The following is a 15147-nucleotide window of genomic DNA, read 5'->3' on the forward strand; positions in this document are numbered from 1 at the left end:
CTCTACTGTACATTCTGTATAAAAAACATCATCAAAGTAGTCCATGTGACATCAGAGGGTCAGTTAAAATATAAACATATTTTGGTCCAAAAATAGCAAAAAAACTATTTTATTCAGCATTGTCTTCTCTTCCGTGTCTGTTGAGAGAGAGTTTAAAACTAAGCAGTTTGTGATATCCGGTTCACGAACGAATCATTCGATGTAGCCGGATCTTTTTGAAACAGTTCACCAAATCGAACTGAATCGTTTTAAACGGTTTGCGTCTCCAATACGCATTAATCCACAAATGACTTAAGCTGTTAACTTGTTTAATGTGGCTGACACTCGCTCTGAGTTCAAACAAACCAATATCCCGGAGTAATTCATTTACTCAAACAGTACACTGACTGAACTGAGAGAACTGAAGATGAACACCGAGCCGAGCCAGATAACGAACAAAAGATTGACATATTTGACATTTTATATATATTTAAAATGAATAAATAGGCCTATATGAGAAATGCATTTTTACTTAATAAATTAAGAAAATTAACAACAAACTGCAACAAGTAGCCAAGTATGTGCTGCGCAAAAGGAAACCAGACGGCAGAAAGCGGCATCCTATTTTTCTTTAGGCTTATTTTAAGCATAAAGATTTGCTTTATTGTGAATGTGCACAAATAAAGGCAAACCATTTACAATTACGATGATCTTTTTGCTGGGCCAGCATGCACACACAGTTACTTTGACAATGCAGTCTCTTCATTATCATAATAAAATACAGTCAGTCAAACATGAAAAAACATAAATATGTAGTAAAATCTGTGCCATTAAGTGTTATCACTGTAGCACGTGATGTTATGCAAAACATTTTGTTTTACGTAGATATTTGAATGTGAGTGAAGTACATCATAAATACAAATACTTCGCAAATACGGAAACATTTGATTTTGTGTCGAATGAGAGAGCCAATGTTGGTTTCAGTTTCGTTTTGTCTTAAATTAATTAGTTTTGGCTTGTCGTCTGTATTGCTATAGCTTCTTATATTTTTAATTCTTGTTCTTTTCTAAATACTGTTAATTGAAAGGATTGTTGTGGAGTGAGGGGAACTAAAATAGCCTAGCTATGTAAACTGTAATCCGGTACTGATTCCAAATTACATGACAATAATTATAGTTAGTAACATAATCCATTACATTACACATTTTAGATAATCTAATCAGACTACTTTAGATTACTTTTGACCTTACTTGATTTAAATAGGATAATATTCTACCATATTGACATAAAAATACAAAGAGTAATATATACATATATATATAATTTCACAAAGCTTGTCAGAACATTCTGTTTTTGCTTCACATTGGGTTATTATTAAATCAAATTATGTGTATGATTATTATTATTATATAACTAAATGATATTAAATTATATAAATTATATGTATATGAATTATATAACAAAAATTTAATAACTGTAATAACATATTTAGGTTAAATAAAGATGTCAGTCTTTTTAGGAAACAAAATCAAAGAAAAAAAATAAACTAATTCTGTTTCTAATATTCTGTATGTTGCTCAAAAACTAAATATATATTGTGTCCATTTTTTATTTTATTTTATTTTTATTTTACCCAGTCATTTTTTAACACATTTTTTAAAACAAAAAATACGAGTTCACATATCGCACCTAAACACGCGTGGAAAACGTAATTAGAACTAGATACTAAATTAGTTATAAATGCCTATCCATATAAAGCTATGATTTGCGAACCCCAAACTGACTCAAATGATTCGCGAACCCGCTTTGAACTCCCGAACTGACTCAAATGATTCGCGAACCCACTACGAACTCCCAAACTGACTCAAATGATTCGCGATCATCAAACTGACTCAAATGATTCGCAATCCCGCTCCGAACTTTCAAACTGATTCAAATGATTCGCGAACCCGCTTTGAACTCCAAACTGACTCAAATGATTCGCAATCCCGCTCCGAACTTTCAAACTGACTCAAATGATTCGCGAACCCGCTTTGAACTCCCAAACTGATCATTTTTCATAAATATGACACATAAATATATAAGAAAAAACACAATTAAAAGATGCTAAATATAAGCAATGTAAGAATTTAAAAAGTGAAAGAATAAACATAGAAATATCATTTTACAAATTTGCAAGGTACAAATAAAGCACCAATGAATTGAGTTAAACTGAATGTGTTTTAGTTTTGTGTTTTATATGAAACATGGTTTATCACAGACTAATGAATAAATGCTGTTGTGATAGTTTCATCTTGTAATGTCACAATAACTGATAACCGTGTTGTTTTCTGATCTTGACAGCAATAAAATGATCTTAATGTGTCAATGAACAGATCTGAAGTCATCAGTGTAATGAATGAGGTGAAAACAGGATCTATTATCATGAAATAAAGAGGATTTTGATCAGCTGATAATATTGATGAGTCTCAGACTAGAAACACTCATTAAACAAGACATTCAGGATCAGCAGCAGATCATCACTTTATTCTGACTGTTTGCTGATAGAAACACATCTTTATCAAACATTGTGATTTGTCCTTATGAATCTGAACACATTTATAATGTTATTTACTGCATTCATAACATCAGAGTATTTCCACATCTTACAGATTTCTATGTGAAGAGTTTGCTCAAAACAAAAGGTGTAAAGAGGATTTTACAACTGCGTGAAGATAGTGAACTACTCACCTCAGAAAACCGCCAAACTGAAGAAGAACTGGCTCTTCTTCTTCTGCTGCTTCTGCTTCTTCTTCTCTGGTGTTTATTGGCGGATTGCAGCCTAACTGTTTCATTACCGCCACCAACTGGAATAAAGCATGGGTCAGGATTTTTCTTGTAGGAAAGCTTCTTCTTCTACTTTTGATTTGATTGGTGGCTGAAAACCAATGTAAATGAATGCCACTCACGAGACTGGAGTGTGGAGCAGTGTATGACAAACTAGGACATTTAGAAATGAATTATATATTATTTCCATCAATCCTGTATTTTTAGGTAAATCATGAGATGTTTGAACACATTACAAGTCCTTCCTTCTTAAAGCTTCTGAACATTAACGTTTACAATGTCTGTCTTCATCATTTGAATCATTTCCCTTCTTTCCTCCTCATATTTCCTCCTCTCCAATAACACACGTAACACTGACTCCGTTTCCTCACAGTTTTCACACAAACCTGTTGATGTTTGTCTGTTTTGAACAGTGTCTGATTCGGTCCAGTGTGTCCTATTCTAAGAGTGAACAAAACCTCTTCTTTTCTGTTTCTGCCCCTCATTACACCGACTTTCTCCTGAATATTATAAATGATTATAAAAATACATTTTATACACCATCATTTTTGTTTCTATAACGTGTGAATCAGTGACGGCTGGTGCTAAAAAACACTTTTGTGGGTGCACAAACAAACTGAAAAACTAAACTGTTAGTAATGCAGGACTGTACACAGCCATTTATCAGGTGATTATGTATCATTACTGCCAGATAAAATATTACAATTTTAATGTTCATTTCAACTGTTGAAGAATGCAATAAATGTACCATGAATCAGTGAATTTGAGTTCAATGTGGGTTTATTATCAGTATCAGATTTATAGTAGTATTATCAGTATGAGTTCAGTAATTCAACACACACACACACACACACACACACACACACACTTTCTGGTTGAAATCATCATCTCAGTCCCAGTCTCTTCTCCACTGACAGCATGAACAATGCATTCAGTCTCTCCTGGGTCCTGCTGTTTCTCAGAGAAGTCTTCATTCTCTTCAAGCTTGAGAAGCAGCTCTCAGATCACTTCTGCTGTGGTCATGGGTGTGCTGATGAGGATCTTGTTCAAGATTGTTCTCCATAAACAGCTGGAGAAGGTCCACAGCAGCACGAGAGCTTCTGAACTCTTCCTTGCAGTAGATGAGACTAAGCTCTGTCTTCAGCTTACTCTCACTGAGCTCTGGATAGACCTTCAAAGTCCTGCTCAGTGCATCTTCAGGAAACACCATTGTGTCCTGTTCAAACCTGTCTGCTTGAAGCACAGTGACACTAACAAGGTGTTTGTGAAGGAGAACTGCTCCATGGTGTGTGAGAGTATGGTATCACAGACCTAGAGAGTGAAGGAGGGAAACAAACATGATGTAGTGATCACAAAATGTCAATTTCAGCTGCAACAATTAAACATGACCAGTTTAAAGTTATAAAGGGAGATCAGTTTCAGTGTTTGGATCCATAATTTCTCAGAAATTCATACACATGGACAAGACATTCTGAGTTAATAAGTCAAGTCTGATGAATTTCTGCTGCTCAGGGAGCTAACAGAGATGAATGCTGTAATACTAATGTTGTCCACTAGAGGAAATCACACAACAAACTCTTTTAGATCACAATTTAAAGACTGTGAAGATTGTAAATAGTTTACTTGTAGTAAAAAATGCATATAAATATTTATCTCCAAAATGTAATATATTACAATCTCAAAAATACATACTATCATTAATATTTTTATATCCTAACATTATTGAAAACTGCCAACTATGACTGAATATATGCCCAATTGAAAGAAAGTGAATATAAAATTTTAATATTTTTAATGTATTAAATGGAACAATATTTATAAAACGATTCTTATTTGAAGAGAGACATGGCCCTTGTATAAATGTATATTTTACTAATCTTCATATCTATAAGAGGGAGCGAACAAAAATAAATAAATACATAAAATATTTGCAACAAATGTAGCTGTATTGTTTGAGTTACCTTCTATGGGTAATTGTAAATGTCTTCTCATGGCTTTGATGACATTACAATATGTTTTCTGAAATATTTCAGTAACCTTAAGATATAATCCTCCCATTAATCCCACACACATCTATCACAGCGTGTCTACAGATATAAACAAGTTACATTTACCACTTTTTTTTTTATTCTTTTTTAATTTTGATCTTCTGTATGTCCTGCTGGATGCTCCTCTTAATGTGAACTGAATCTGTCCTTCTTCTGGAGTTTTAGCATCTTTTCTTTCTTCATCTGAACGCCTTGTGAAGGGTATTGTTGCAAAGATAAACCCGAGTTTTCTTTCATTTGGAGATATTTGTCTGCTTCCACATTGATCAGAAGCTGTCAGTCAAATGACAATCTGCTGACAGAGTCTGAACACAGCATTAGATGAACATTTCAGTAAACGAGCGTGTGCTACAATCACGAGTCACTCTATAAGATGAGATTTCAGCACTTGACAAACGGACAGCGACTCTAAGCAGCTCTTAAAGCACAGATACTGCGATTGTGTTAAGTGCATTTCTGGGAAACACACGTGGATCAATAACGAAAGATCGTAAAATGACTCTCAGAAAACGCTCTTAAACTCTCAGATCAATCGCTGTCGAGAAACCCGGCCACAGATGAAGCATCTGATAGCAGGTTTATAATAAACGGGATTTAACTCTTCATTTATCTCTTATATTATACGCTTCGTTATTTATACAGCATAACGTTAATATTAGGACTTATATCTATCTGCACAGAGTCCCCTGAACGCAGAAGTGAACGTGTCTGTGTGTCTCTGAATGAATCCTTTTGTGGAAGCGATCTTCACACAACAACGAGCAGAAACACGACAACTCAACTCTAAACATTCACAGCGTTTTATTATAATAGTGTCCTCATTATAATGTTATGTGTATGACAGTCCCAGTCATAGTTGTTTGTCTGCTCGCTGTCTGAAATAACTATATATATATATACTATACTATATATATATGCTGAAGTTCATTAAGTTCATTTGTTGACCATTTGACGGTTTTTAATTTCTATCCAAATGAAATCCTGAATGACACACTACACACTGTGCATACTGTACTCTAGATACTCAACTGTCTGGTGTATGAATATTATAAAGTTATTTTATTATCATCTGAGTCTGAGCTCTCTGTTGTGAGGAAAGCTGACAGCTGACTCATGAAGTGTTTGTCTGTTTAAGTCGAGCATTATCCAGAGAAGATCTTGACTTCACTGATGATTAGCTGTTGTTCTTACACCCTCACCAGAGAAAACATCTGGACTCAGACAACTAGACTCGAAGATCAACAAGCAGAAAACAGAGATGATAACACTGAACACCTCAAACCCCTCAGCAATTAAAGTACAGGAGCAGACCTCTGTAGAAATGAGGAGTTTGTAGAGCTGGGCTTCATCATTAGACATGATGGAGGACAGACAATGACATCAAGAGACGCATCAGCAAGAGCAGAAACAGCTTTATAACACTGAACAATATGTGGAGGTCCAGCACTAGAATGACTCTGTATCAGAGCTGTGTCCTTTCCACCTTACTCTACAGATCTGAATGTTAGAGAACGACAGAAGCTCTTTACCTAACGATCAACTTTCCACATGATGAACCTCCAGAATCCTGCAGATCTTCTGCTCCAAAACATCTCTGACCAACAACTACTCATGCGGCGCAATTAAGAAAGTACAGCACCTTTAGAAATATATTAACTGAGAAACATAAAAATAAAATAAATAAAAAAAATACCTGTAGTCCGCTCCGTCTCTATGGTTAGAATCCTGTGAGTCCATAGCAACGCTCTGTTTTTCATGGCAACGCTCTGTTATACTCCGCACAGCGGTCTGTTGGTTATAACAGACCGCATTCTACATTGGAATTCAACCAAGCCATGTAATAAAATAAGTTAATAAAGTAAGCATATATCACCACCAGGTGATATGCTTTAGTTATTTTGTTTATCCTATTTACCTGCATTTCCCTGTCAATTAGATGCACATGTGCGCATTTTAACTAATTGACGCCTAATTTGCATACAGAACGTCCCCAGTTATTGACTTACATCAAGAGTCTTTCCCCCTGAAATGTAGAAATCTAAATTGGTGAATTTAGAAGAAATCTACAGATGCAAACAGATGGAGGATACACTCTAAACAATGTAGTAAATCTGAGTAACTGCATCTGGTACATTAATAAATAAAACTGAGTAGAAATAAGTTAACATTAAACTTTAAAAATAACAATATTTATAAATTAACTATTTAAGTAATTTCACTTTTTTTATTTCCTCGAAACCTTTATAAAATAGTATTCCATACCACCACAAATACATACATGACATTAGCTTTTATTGAATTTTTACTCAATTATTTTGGTAAGTTTAATTTTAAAGTGTTATGTGTTCTGACAACACCAAAATAATTAAAACGATGTAGTGCCTTGTGATTTTAGGACAAACACAGTGTCTGGAAATTACATTGAAATAAAACGAGTCTAAATCTAATATATCCTGAGAGTGTTGATTTGGTCCAGAATCAGTATAAATGATGTCTAAATGAACCTTAAATGATGTTGAAATATTTCCGCTGACCACTTTTGAACTAGTTTTGAACCTTGTAAGGAGGTTCTGTGAACGTCTAAATCAGACGTACAGAAGACGTCAAAAAAGACGTCATAAAAACTTTCATTCTGGCTCCTCAGTGGACGTCTTTTCAACATCTGCAAAGACATAAAAAGATGTCCACTGGACGTAACTTTGCACAGTGGGTAAGTTCACAAATAACCTAATAGAGTTGTTTTGTGTTTGTCTAATTCAATTTTTTTTATAAGATGGGGAAACAATTGCATAAATGTGATGCACTGTTTAATTTGGAGATGGGGTGGTGTTAGCGCAGTGGATAAGACACGTGTCTTTGGAGTGAGAGACCCGGGTTCAAATCCACTGTGAGACACCAATGTGTCCCTGAGCAAGACACTTAACCCCTAGTTGCTCCAGAGGCGTGTGACCTCTGACATATGTGGTAATTGTAAGTCGCTTTGGATAAAAGCGTCAGCTAAATGAATAACTGTATAAATGTAATTTGGTTTAGTATATAAGCATACATTAAACATGATTCAAATAAATGTTATTTAACTTTTTTAATTATCCTGATTTAGTTCTCTTAATTATTATGCAATTTATACAATAAACTTTATGTATTTTAAATAAATAAACTTTTTATTATTAATTAAGAATAATTACACTTTACATAAACTAATTACATAAACCTGAGGATTATGCATTTAAAATAAATAGGTTTTATTATCCTAATGAAAATAAATCGTATAAAGTTTATTTGGTAGATTTGTGTTAAAATTATGAAAAAAATATAAATGGGAATTTGTTATGTAATAAAATTTCATAAATCTTAAATTTTGGGTGAAATATTTCTGTGAGTGCACAGTGCATCGTTTGGGTCAGAAGAAGAGAAATGAGCTGTCCAACGTTGACAAACCCAGAGGAATAATCATCCAGTTTACATCAAGGTGGATTCGTGATTCTCTGTGGAAAGCGGCGAAAAAATCAGAGTACCTGAAAAGTCAGAGTCTGCGATTTGCTGAAGATCTTTCGAAGGTGGATAGAGCACGTCGTCTCAAGCTGTGGCCAGCAGTACACGAAGCCCGTCTCCAAGGGAAAACTGCTTATTTTGTTGGCGGAAGAGCTTTTGTTGCAGGGACTGAAATTAAATCTAACATGATGGCTAAGGTTGGGAATTTTTATTTTTGCAAACTTTAGGATAACCTTATTTTGTTGATATGAGCCGTCCTGGGATCCGTAAATTTTTTCTTGATTTTGGACTAACGTTAACTGGAAGTCTCCTTGTCTTCAACACTATTTTGTCGTAATGTTTTGCCAAAATTTGGACGAGGACTCTGGCTAACCCTATTGCTAATTTTGGGTTGTTGCGCTTGAAGCCAACAAAGGATTTAGACTTTTGTTTTCAAATGAAGATTTGGTAAAAACATTTGTTGTACTTATTGAATCCTGAATCGCCTTTATAACACTCTAAACGCGGGTTTTCCTTCCGTTCGTTTTGCAAACGCGTTTCTTTTTTGTAGATTGTGTTTACCTTTATTCTCATTCTGTCATTGTCTATAGTTACACTAAATGCCAGGGGGTTAAGAGATCGTATTAAACGGAAAGCTTTGTTTTTATTTGTTAAGCAACACAAGACTGATTTTAGTTTTTTTCAAGAATCTCATTCGATTACTGATGATGTACGTTTTTGGAGAACACAGTGGGGAAACGACATCTGGTGTGCTCATGGAGACGAGCGCTCTGCTGGCGTTGTTACACTAAAGAACAGATTCACCGGGGAAGTTTTGCATACAGATCGTGATGGGTCAGATCATTTTGTGTGTCAAATCATAAAAGATCACGGTACTATATTGTTAATTGCAAATCTTTATGGTTATAATTCCAAAAATGAAAATGACAGTTTGCTTGAAACCTTAGAAGAATATATTCTCAAAGGGCTGTCACAATTCCCAAATTTAACTTTGGTAGTAGGGGGTGATTTTAATATTGTTTTGGATGGATTACTTGATTGTTTTCCTACAAGAACATCTTATACTCAGAATGAAAATCTTAAACGTTTTATGGAGAAATTTAATTTGGTTGATATTTGGAGGTTGAAGTTTCCTGATTTATCACTGTACACTTGGAGTAACAAAGCTTGCAACAGACAATCTCATATAGATTACTGGCTGGTATCTGCAAATCTAGGTTCTTCAGATATTTATGTTAATGTGATTCCTTCACCATTTAGTGACCATAAAGCTGTCATTATTTCTATTAACCTCAAAAACTCTTCATATTCTGTGGGTAGAAGTTTATTCTGGAAACTTAATAATCCATTGCTGCATTTTGATAATATTAAGATAGATGTTAAAAATATAATTTTAAATCACTGGTACAAAGCACTTTCAGAAAAGAAATTCTGCAGTAATTGGGAGCTTCTCAAATTTGAGACTGCCAAGTACCTAAGAAAACAGGGAAGCTTAAAGGCAAAAGAGAGACGTATTCATGAGGCTAATATTATATCAAAATTAGCTGATCTCTCCTCATTATCATGTCCAAATGAAGATGAACAAGCGGAGTTGGCAACCCTACAATTGGAATTGGACAAATTATACAAAAATAAGGCAGACAGAGCTTTCATTAGGTCACGGAAGCAGTGGATGGAAAAGGGAGAACAAAACTGCATATTTTTTTGGTTTAGAGAAATGTCACTTTAAAAATAACTCAGTTGAACAACTTAAAATAGATGGGGTTGTAACCGATGATCATGCTAAAATATCACAATTTTGTACAGAATTTTATAGTATATTATATTCATCCAAATTTTCTGAGCAATCTGCTTCTGAATTTTTTAACTCTATATCTGGACTCGGTTGTGAGACCATCGACCCTCTGCAAAAAGAACTTTGTGAAAGCTCAATTACTATTGAAGAGGTCTTATGTGCTATTTCACATATTAAGATTAATAAATCTCCTGGGGTTGATGGCCTCACAGCCGAGTTCTACCAAACGTTTTCTGATCTTATCGCTCCCTTTCTTAAAGAAGTTTATATGGAAAGTATAGAAAATCAAGTTCTTCCACCTACATTAACTCAAGGATTAATAACATTGATTCCAAAATCAAAAAAAGATCTGTTGCTTTTGGACAATTGGAGACCTATTTCACTATTGAACAATGATTATAAGATTTTTGCCCTGATCTTTGCAAATAGAATAAAGTCAATTATAGACCCCCTTATAGATGAGGCCCAATCTGGCTTCTTAAAGAAAAGGCATATCTCAAATAATATAAGGCTAATTTTAGACTTGCTGGACTACTCTAATTTATGTATGGATAAAGGATTTATTCTTTTCTTAGACTTCTATAAAGCCTTCGACACTTTAGAGCATGCTTTTATTTTTAGGTCATTAAAAACATTTGGGTTTGGAGAGTTCTTCTGTAAAGCTATACAAACAATGTATACGAATGCAAACAGTTCTATTAAACTTAAAGGAGGTTCTTCCTCTAGATTTGATTTAAAACATGGTGTCAGACAAGGCTGTCCCATTTCCCCATACCTTTTTCTTTTTTGTGTTCAGCTAATGAATATTTATGCTAGATCAAGCCACTTAAAAGGTATATCTGTAGCTGGTAGAAATATTATCATATCCCAACTAGCAGATGACACTGCACTATTCTTGAAAAATCATTATCAGGTCCCAATTGCTCTTGAAGTAATAGAGGCCTTTTCTAAAGCCTCTGGCCTTTGTTTAAACATTAATAAATGTGAATTGTTATCTATTAAAGACTGTGACTTACAACAAATTGCTAATATTCCAGTGAAGGATTCTGTAACATACTTGGGGATTGTTATCACGAAGGATCAGAAATCTAGGTGTAAGATTAATTTTGAATCTATTCTTCAGAAGACTAAGGCAAAACTGAATCATTGGCTTTTGAGGGATTTATCCCTAAAAGGTAGAGTTTTATTGTGTAAAGCAGAGGGACTGTCAAGATTAGTTTATGCAGCCACTTCACTTAGTGTCTCTAAGGAAATGTGTAAAGATGTTGATACTGCATTGTTTAATTTTCTGTGGAGAAATAAAACGCATTACATTAGAAAATCTACAGTAATGAATACATATGAATCAGGAGGATTGAACTTTCTTGATTTCTGGACTCTAAATAATAGCTTTAAAATTAACTGGATCAGACATTTCACTCTAAATCCAAATTCTCTGTGGAATTTTATACCTAATTTTGTTTTTTCCAAACTAGGAGGTCTTAGATTTCTCTTGATTTGCAGTTACAAAATTGATCAAGTTCCTTTAAGCTTATCCTGCTTTCATAAACAAATGTTGCTGGCTTGGTCTCTATTATATAAGCATAACTTTTCTCCCCATAGGTACCTGATTTGGAACAATTACAATATTTTATTTAAAAATAAATCTTTATTTTTTGGTTGGTTTTTCAGCAGGCATAATACGAGTCAGTCAATTATTAAATCAAGAAGGCATGTTACTCACTTATTCTGAGTTTTTAGCTGTCCATGGAATTCCTGTAACACCAAAGGATTTTTCCATTGTCATGGATGCAATTCCGACAGGAGTTTTGACATTATTCAGAGCTAATACCCAGAACAGTATTACAACTCCCTCTACCTTTGATTTATTTGATACTCATATTGGAAAACTTTATTTTGGCCCTAGAAATATTAATGTTAACAAAACTGTTCGTTCCTTGCTTCAAGAAGATATAGTTTCTTCTCCTAACTGTATATTTTATTGGAACAGGTTAGTTAAAGGTTTAATATGGAAGGACATTTGGACCTTGCCAAACTAATACATATTGGTAAATAAAGTCAAGGAAGTATCTTTTAAAATTTTACATAGATATTACCCAGTAAATAATTTTCTTGTTAAATTTAAAAATGACATTGATTTGAATTGTTCTTTTTGTAATAGGAGTACTGAAACTTTGTTTCATTTTTTTGGCATTGCTATTATGTTAAAATATTTTGGAAAGATCTCACTAGATTTATAATTGATAACATTGACCCCACTTTTCTTTTGTGCTTAGAAAACGTTTTATTTGGTTTTACTAATATCCCTTCAAATAAAACCAAAGATTATACATTATAAGTTTAATTTTTAGTTTTGCGAAATTTCATATCCACAAATGTAAGTACAGTAAAACCAATCCTTTATTTTTGGTTCTTGAAAAAGAAATTCAAATTTATGTGAATACGATTTTTTATTCACGTAATAAGAAAGCAATTAAGACAGTTTCCATTTGTAAAACCTTCAATATATTTATGTAATGTTTAGCCCACCCCCTGGATATATGTGTATTTTGAATGCTTATTCTTTCTTTATATTATGTTTGTGTTATATATTTTCAGGTGTATTATTGTTGCTGTAACTGTACTTTGACTGTGTTTTTTGAAGTTTAATAAATAAAATAAAAAATACTGAACAATATGTGGAGATACAACACTAAATGACTCTGTAGCAGAGCTGTGTCCTCAAAAGAGCTGACTCTGTACTATGACTGAAATGTTCTTCAATATCTCCCATAAGTTGCTTAGATTTACTATTGCATATATATAAACACACTGAATTCATAAAAGCTGTTGGTTTTGAAGTGTTTTCATTTATGAATTACTGTTAAAAATATAACTAGAGCTAATCATACAGCAGTAAATCTTATTCTATTTAAAATCAGTGTAGTATTTTCACAAGAAGTGATTTCACTCACAAATCTGCAGCAGATTTATCTGATTTACAGGATTATTTCCGATATTTCCTAAATCATTTCTGAAAGTTTTTGTCTTTCTGCTGTACATTTGGTGATTGGGATTCTACTTTATTACACATATCTTAATTTCTGAACTCATCCGATTTGATTTCTTTGTATGAATGTATTTCTTGGATTGTTACCGACATGATGTAAACAGCACCTTCAGAAATATATTAACTGAGAAAAATGCTGACTTATTTTACCTGCTGTACGTATAATGGGAACATTTCTGTTATTATGCATTAGCTATTTATGCTTTATGTTTCATGTCTACAAGTTAGCCTATATTTAAGATAGAGAAACTGCTTATGTAGCTTCAATAATACTTAAAACAGACAAGTAAACTTTTCAAACAAAGTAGTTGCTTTTAACTGTATGTAGCATTTTATTACATGAAAATATAAAAGTGTTAAAAAGACTGAATGTGTTTGAGTATTTAGAGGAGAGTGAAAGACACAAATGCTGTTAACTTGTGAAAATGTTTAGTTGATTTGATGAAGGAGAGACTCCATCCACAGAACAAAGACTATATACTGGATATCTGTACATTAACAACACACACACAACTAAATATAAAGTCAAATAGAATAACAATGTGTAGAAAACATGAGATAAGTTTCACTCATTGTAGATTTGCTTTATATCTTTTGACACATTTAAGTGCTGCACTTGACAATCACATTTAAGCATCTGAATCATTCTGAATGAGTTTAATAGAAATATTATTAAACTGAAGAGCCAGACAGACTCATCTGAGCTTCTTCCTCCTCTGTTCCAGCTTTACATTAAACACAATGATCATCTGCTTGAATACTAAAGCAACATTAATCATTCAATATCATGTTTCTAACACACATGCTGCATTATTTGATTGTAAAGTCTGAGTCTCTTCACCTGTATGGATCACATTTACACATATCACACATTTATTTCTCCTCATAGACAAAGTAGTGAAGCTCTTCTGTGGATCTTCAGCTGATGTTTACTGCTCCTCTCAAGATCACTTCACTTTATGAGATACAGCATTTATCAGCTTCTGGTGATTTAACTCTATCAGGGACTTCTGGTGATGGATCTGTATCTACACTGTAAGGTGAAACAAGAGAAGATTATCAGAGTTCAGTGGAATAAAGTACAAATTAGTTAAAATATTTCAATCACCTGTTTTGTTTTTATTTTAGTTAAAGCTGTTTGTCCTCTAGTTGAAACATGTTTGTGTTGGTCTCAACACAATAAGTGAAATAAGTGAAATGATTGCACAGCTCGCTGGAATACTGGATTCTGATTGGTCAGTCGTGACATTCGGAGGTGTGTTATTCATTAGGTGTGTGTCATTAGCAGCAGAATAACACACAGTCATACGGTATTTGAGTCGGCCGTTTCTTTGACTTCTCTCGTATCACAGCACCGCGCTCTCACTCGTTTCATTCAAACACAACTGCTATTAGCTTGTGCCTCAGTTACTGACTGGATTTACCCTCAAACCAAACCACAGGAGATTCCTGTTAATAGTAGACTTGAGGAGACATTGTTCAAAGTGTGTCTTGTTGTTCAAGTTGTTGCTAACTGAGCAGAAGTGTTTAGCTGAATCTAAATTGTGTCTAATTCTTCACTTGTGTGTCAAGAAAGCATATAATAAGTGTGATAATGCAGATGCAACCGGATGTTATCACAGAATAAGTCTCTTCAGGAGGACACAAATCCTGATCACCCTGTCGGGTTTATTCTGTGATAACAAGCGGCTGGAGGTTATCTCTATTATCTCTTACAGAAAGTAAGTGTAAAGTAATGTGACGTGTTGCTTGTCAAAGTAAAAACACACAAGAGACAGAGACATTGATCATGTGATGCTGGACGACTGTGAGCTGAAGCTGAATCTGCTCTGATTTTACCAGCGTTTTCCTACAATCTGAACAAATCTATTTCAAACTCTAATGATTCACTATTACTGATCTCATTAATAAAGCAGCTGTTGCTGTAGAAAGCTGTGACAGTCTGCTTTTCTTCTCTT

The 15147-nt window shown here is 33.9% G+C and overlaps 1 protein-coding gene across 1 annotated transcript in view; it reads right to left on the minus strand.

The window, feature by feature from the left end:
- Positions 1-13872: 13872 nt before the first annotated feature.
- The window catches only part of LOC132159374 (NACHT, LRR and PYD domains-containing protein 3-like), a 229444-nt gene continuing 228169 nt past the window's right edge, over positions 13873-15147 (minus strand). Inside the window, exon 17 of the mRNA XM_059568876.1 lies at positions 13873-14222. Coding sequence (XP_059424859.1) covers positions 14147-14222 — 76 coding nt within the window. The 3' untranslated portion in view covers positions 13873-14146. The remainder of the gene's footprint in view (positions 14223-15147) is intronic.

This window comes from Carassius carassius, chromosome 16, assembly GCF_963082965.1.
Source record: "Carassius carassius chromosome 16, fCarCar2.1, whole genome shotgun sequence".
In the NCBI taxonomy this organism is placed as follows: domain Eukaryota; kingdom Metazoa; phylum Chordata; class Actinopteri; order Cypriniformes; family Cyprinidae; genus Carassius; species Carassius carassius.